General features: G+C 38.0%; 1 protein-coding gene across 3 annotated transcripts; it reads left to right on the forward strand.

Annotated features, from left to right (window-relative positions):
- Positions 1-331: 331 nt before the first annotated feature.
- Positions 332-3,373, forward strand: LOC108373298 (zinc finger protein 568-like). 3 transcript variants are annotated; one of them, XM_017629170.1, is made up of 5 exons: positions 332-1,319; positions 1,368-1,586; positions 1,905-2,047; positions 2,152-2,196; positions 2,255-3,373. In XM_017629170.1, exons 1-5 carry the CDS (start codon positions 476-478, stop codon positions 2,975-2,977), a joined length of 1,974 nt encoding a protein of 657 aa, XP_017484659.1. In that variant the 5' UTR covers positions 332-475; the 3' UTR covers positions 2,978-3,373. The 3 variants fall into 3 exon arrangements, with proteins under 3 accessions (XP_017484659.1, XP_017484656.1, XP_017484658.1); XM_017629167.1 differs by having other exon boundaries at positions 332-1,586; XM_017629169.1 differs by having other exon boundaries at positions 332-1,586; positions 1,911-2,047.
- Positions 3,374-6,334: the final 2,961 nt, after the last annotated feature.

The following is a 6,334-nucleotide window of genomic DNA, read 5'->3' on the forward strand; positions in this document are numbered from 1 at the left end:
GGATTTTAGATATTTTGCTTTAAAATTATCAGCAATGTAATTGAGTTTTATGTTTCAGCATGATTACTCGAATTTGGACGAAACAAAATAAATATTAAACCAGCTGATTGTCAAAGCGCGCAAAAAGATGGGAGTTGGCCATCTTTTCGCTTCGCGCTGCAGCTTTAATGATCTATGTGGCATGCTTTGTGAATTTTCATACAATTCATCTTAGCTGTCAAAGCGAATCTGTCACGTAAAGCGAAGCAAACGTTTTATGTGGCATCAGCTTAAGAAGAGAAATTGATTGTGTAACGTCCATTTAAGGCCAACACAATTATGGCATTACAAACAAGAGTTATCGACATGTCGAGTATTTGCTTGTGCATTTGTCAAATGTGTCATTCCTACGCACATTTGTTTATCGTGTTAGCTGGCTGTTTTGTGGATAATAGAGCTATTATAATCAATACAAGTACATATATAAGAAGTAAAGATGGAGGAGAACGTGTACCCAGATTTGGAGAAAATGTGCAGACTATGCCTTTGCATCATTGATAAGGCAAATCTTGTTGACATCTTCCCGCCACCGGAAGGCTCGGCTGCCAATGGGAATACTTCAGTGCAGTTGTCCATTCCGATGCGTATCATGGCATGCGCCGCATTGGAAGTACAATCAGGAGATGGACTCCCAAAGTCAATATGCTTCGAGTGTCGTTACCAATTGGAGAAGTCCTATTATTTTCGTAAACGCAATCAACAGTCGGATGGTAAATTACGGAAGCATATTCGAATGCTCAACATGGGGAAAAAGAGTCGAGTATTTGCAAAGACCGAGGATGATGACTTCGAAGATGAAGTCGAATTTGAAGACTCGCTTCAGTTTATACAGAAATGGGAAGAAAAAAAGCAAGCGGAAGAAAACGCGCGGTGGGAGCAAAGGCTACAAAATGATCTAGATCAAAAAATTGAACTTGCAAAAAATGAATGGATTGAGGAATGTAAATCTGGTTTAAAGGAGGAAGTTGCAAAAGAACTCCGAAACAAAGTTATTGATGAGGTTAAAGTAGAGTTGCGTGCTGAAATGGAGCAGAGAATCAGGACTTCTTTACGTGAAGAATGTATGGAACAGGCAAAGTTAGAAGTCCGTTCAGAGGTTATCGAGGAGTGCCGTGAGCGAGAACGCTTCTCATTGCTCAATGAATTACAAGCATTTTTAAACCAAAAAAGGGATGAAAATGCGCCACCAAAGGAAAATGCTACTACGTCAATTGTAAAAGAAACGTCAAATGAAGTCGAAGCAGATGTACCAACTGATCCGTTTGAACAAATCCAAGAGAAAACCAAACATGTATTCAATGACAACGATGAGGGCTGTGCTGAAGCAGAAGCCGATGCAGAAGACGGGGCGGAATTCTACGTTATAGAATCTATTAATAGTCATGAAGACGAGGATCCAATTGCTTCTTCAAAACCACCGAGTAAGCGTCAAAAAACCGATAACAGCCAGCGATTTGAATACTTTGAAGATAAAATGGGAGACGGAAATTTTCGTTTGACAGCCTCGGAAAGCAGCAGTCATGAGCCAGATGCCGAGTCGTATCACAGTAATTCACTCACATGCATTTAAGGCCGGTTACTCAATGTCTGGTGAACACTAATATCCGGTTAAACATGGTGCATGATAATGCGAAGGTAGTGATGACCCGACATTGAAAAAAGGGCCCTAAGGGTCAGTGTTTCAGTGCCAGCTTATATATTATATTAAGTAAACCGAGTTTAAATTGAACAGCTGGCTGACATTTGATTGGCTGATCTTAGTTTAAACCAGCCAGATCTGGCGTTTAAACTGAGTTTAAACTAAGGCCTTGCACTGAAAAACTGACCCTCAAAATATAATAACCTTAACATGCATCAAATTTAAGTTGCAGATTCTGGGGAGGTTCAGTATTACAGAAAAACTTCAAGAACTGACAGCGAAGAAGTACAACGAATCGAAAATGATGGTGAACATGAAGAAGATGATGTGATTGTTTTAAACTTTGGTATTGACATGGAAACCGAGCAGGTTGAGCCAGTGGGANGAAAGTACAACGAATCGAAAATGATGGTGAACATGAAGAAGATGATGTGATTATTTTAAACTTTGGTATTGACATGGAAACCGAGCAGGTTGAGCCAGTGGGATTCGGGGAATTTAAAAAGCTATATGCCGCGGTTGGTGAAAAACACTTACAACATTAATTTTGTTTTAAAAGTAATTTTGCTATTTCAGAAGCCGGAAAAGGAGCCATTCACAAAGAAAATTGTGGCAGATAGCACAGATTTCCCAGTGAATTTGCGCAAGACTGACACACCGAAAACATTCAAATGCGACTCCTGCCCGATGGTTTTTTCCACAAGCAATGCAATGAACCGGCATTTGCGTACACATGCTAAGGTGGAGCAACGTGGTGTCTCGTTCCAATGCTCGATATGTATGGTATATTTGTCCTGCAAGAGCGCACTCACCCGACACATGATAATACACACGGGCGAAAAACCACATGTGTGTGATGAATGTGGCAAGTCTTTTGTGCAAAAAGAGGTACTCAAGAGACATATGTTAACACATACCGGCGCTAGACCGCACAAGTGTACACATTGCCGGCGTACTTTTACACAAAAGAACAATCTGGTAAATCATATCAATCGAACACACGCAGAAGTACCAGTGGGGCAGCAATATTCATGCCATCTTTGCCCAAAACGCTTCAGCCATACATCGGGGCTTAGTCGTCATTTGGTTACGCATACCGGTTTGACTTTCCAATGCACGGAGTGTAAGCGCAAATTTGCCGATAGGTCGTCGGTGAAACGGCATATCATAAATGTACACGGCGTAGAAAAGGACTTAGCCATAGTAAATGTGAAAAAATCCGATGCCGAACTTTACACAGACGAAGGCGGGGATGTTACAGAGGCGAGTGAGGAAAACGATGCAGAGTTTTTGGTATGATGAAATGATAGGCATTCTTATGTACCTACATGGGTTATTAAAAAAAAACTTTGTTGGGTAAAGAAAACTGTTTTTTTTTTTTTAATTAATAGTATTCTGCCTTAAAATTATATTTAAGTGAAAGTCACTGAAAAGAAATTTGTGGATTTTTCTTATAAAAATTTTACACACTAGCTTGTTGATCGTTTATCAACAGCTCTTATTTTGATATTTTAAGAGTTATATTTTAATAAAACAAACCAACTTCATCGTACAAAAACAGAAATATGAATGCTTGTATGAGTACAAGCATATTAAACTTCAATATACATACCGAATGTTAAAAATCGTTTGGTAAAGCAGACCATTGATAATATTAAAAAAATAATAAAGTGACGTAAGAGATGTACAACATTACCATTATACATATCGCCCTTAGGGCGGTATTATCACTTGCGAAGCGAATGAATTTGGCGAAGCGAACGATTTGGCGAAGCGAATGGATTGGCGGACGCAACTTAAATATACATTAAGAGTGTTCTTTTTTACCATCTTGTACAAGTTCTTTGCATCGCGAACACTTTTAATGCCTTCTCTGCTCTTTAATTCGCTTCGCCAAAATCATTCGCTTCGCAAGTGATAATACCGCCTTAAATTTATAGGTTTTTTTTTTTTTAATTTTCGTGCTCTCACAAACGTGATGTTGCGTGAACGTTTTCTTTGAACCAAACGCATATATTTTCTTGCGCTAAATGTGACATGTTTTTCTTCAGTGCACTGTTCTATATTTTAGCGCACTCATTGAACACTAGGGTTTAAATTTGTTTTCTTAGCGTTCAAAGTTGTACAAGTCACACAGCCACATAGTTTCATCTGGCACGGCCTTTACCGAGAGGCTCTGCTCCGCCCTTTCCACACTAAGGCAGGTATGGGTAGAGAACGAGCACACGCTCAAAGAGCATAACCATCGCGTGTACGTATACAAGCAAGAGCGTAACGATGAGAACGCAGCAGCATGCAAAATGAATTAGGCACACTACCCCATTCTCACTTTTAGCGATCGCTTGTTTGTGGTAGTGCCCACCTCTGGTCTAAGGCATTCGGCAACGTAAGTCATTCCACGCTACTAGAAGACATATTAGCCTATTCTCTCTCACACAGGGACACAGACATTGGTCAGCGACATGTTTGATTGAGCACACTAGATGCGGATGTGCCAAATGAGTGTCCAGCGTACGGATAGATACCCCACGATTAGAAATATCTCTTCGCATGCCCACGAAACCCCACTCAACTCACGCCTTTGTCCGTATGGACAGACCCCATAGAGACTGCACGCTTCTTTTGTCTCCCTTCAGTTGAGCTTGACGACAACAACAACAGCAACAACAGTGTTCATCTTCAGAGATATAACGCCAAAGCCAAAGAAAATTAACCCAAACCAACAGTGTTGAGTTCAGAGGGAGTCGTCATCATACCGCATGCAGACCTTGCTCGATATTGGCGTCTGGTAATGGAATTAATGACCTGTGCTTAGAATTAAATGGCCACCTCTCCGAAGGTTCTCGCCTTTTCACTGAAAGAAGCCTAACCATTTCCCCTACGAAGTTCTCACTATTTTCTTCGCCTGGACAGGTCCCTGCGATTTCCGGGTCTAATCTAGTTCTACAAATCTGAGTGGAGCCAGTGTAGTTCTAGTCTAACGCACGAGGTCAAATNCCTAACCATTTCCCCTACGAAGTTCTCACCATTTTCTTCGCCTGGACAGGTCCCTGCGATTTCCGGGTCTAATCTAGTTCTACAAATCTGAGTGGAGCCAGTGTAGTTCTAGTCTAACGCACGAGGTCAAATTCGCTATATCGATAATCTTCTCGTTACCCTTGAGGAATGGATCAATCTAATGTAGAACTGTAAAATATTATACCCATAAGTTGAATCCGTTAACTTTAGTGCTAACTAATAAAAATTCAATTTTAAGGGTTTAATAAATATGCGATTTTTTTCTATTTATGTAGATTTAAGGTTTTGTATACATATATGTTTTGCAACATACAAACACAAACACACACATGTGTACAATCAACAAATTTTTTCACAGAAGCTGTTAAAACGTTAAATTGTATTTAAATAACTAAACACTATCAATATGCATATTACTATATATGTATGTATGTATGTATATTTTAAATATTTCCATTTATTTATGTATATGTTTCAGTATTTATGCAGATAGCTTATGCAAATTCCCAGCTACAGCAATGCAATATCGTAAATTTGAGAAACTTTTAGCAATTAGCGTTCTTACAACTCTTGCCAGACTAAATACTTAATGCTGACTTTAAAACTTTCTTTGTAAACAACAGGAACCGAAAATAACCGTTAAATATCAAGATTTTTATTTTTAAAACATTGCAATATCGTTATTTTTTTGATCAAAATTAATCTTTGTTTTAGATTTTTATTTTTATCAATCATTTTTAACCCCGTTATAATGGAGACTACATTTTTACCGTTTAAATCTTTTATGATCTAAAAAATTAAATCCGAAAATAGCAATTGGAATAGTATCGAAAAAAAACGATAGAAAATTTATTGAAAAAATAAAAAATTCAAAAATAACGATTAAATGAGGCCAAGAGCAGATGTGGCTTAATCCAAAATTTTTTTCTAGTACTTAACTTCTTAAAATAGTTTCAAATGTAATACATCTTAAAGTAAAGGTCGATTATTACTTACTTTGATGATACACGTTATGTAGCTCTGAAGCTTAAAATTAAAGCGTTAAGGCGAATTCATCGTTCTAGTTCTGAGCTAAAGTTGAAGTGAGTTCAAAACTCAAAAGCGTTCAGAACTTTTCTCAGTTGCTTCCCGAGAGAGAAAAACACAACAACAACCACATGGAAGAAAAGTTCTGAACTTTTGCTTCTCTCTTTGTGAGAGAACCGCAACAACAACCACATGGAAGAAAAGTTCTGAATTAAAACGATGAGTCCACCTTAAGCGACTTTCATTTTAAAATTTATCTCATTTGAGACTATTTTAAGTGGGGAAGAACATAAAAAAACAATTTTGGTATGCCACTTTTGCTCTCATAGCCTTAAATATGATCCGATGTATCAAGTTTTAACGGTTTAATTATTTTTAACGTAAGGATCATAGCCGTTACAGTCCCTGGTAAAATTAGAAAATAAAACAAAAAAAAAATAGATTTAAAAAAACGACATACATATCGATAGCTTAGAGTGAAAAGTTGCTAAGTCCCAATTTGAAAATTGTACGGGGTAGGAAAAAAACCTCTTATAGCCATTTTCTTAAAGCATTGAGCCTAGCTTTGAATACAACATTTTGCCTGTTTAAAGCAAATCAAAACTTCATACG

Source organism: Rhagoletis zephyria, unplaced genomic scaffold, assembly GCF_001687245.7.
Source record: "Rhagoletis zephyria isolate East Lansing unplaced genomic scaffold, Rhagoletis_zephyria_1.1 Rzeph_scaffold_06576, whole genome shotgun sequence".
NCBI lineage: Eukaryota > Metazoa > Arthropoda > Insecta > Diptera > Tephritidae > Rhagoletis > Rhagoletis zephyria.

Coding starts and splice junctions, on each gene's coding strand:
- LOC108373298 (XM_017629167.1), top strand. CDS start 476: ATGGAGGAGAACGTGTACCCAGATTTGGAGAAAATGTGCAGACTATGC. Junction 1,587..1,904: donor AGATGCCGAGTCGTATCACA/GTAATTCACTCA, acceptor ATCAAATTTAAG/TTGCAGATTCTGGGGAGGTT. Junction 2,048..2,151: donor TTGACATGGAAACCGAGCAG/GTTGAGCCAGTG, acceptor GAAACCGAGCAG/GTTGAGCCAGTGGGATTCGG.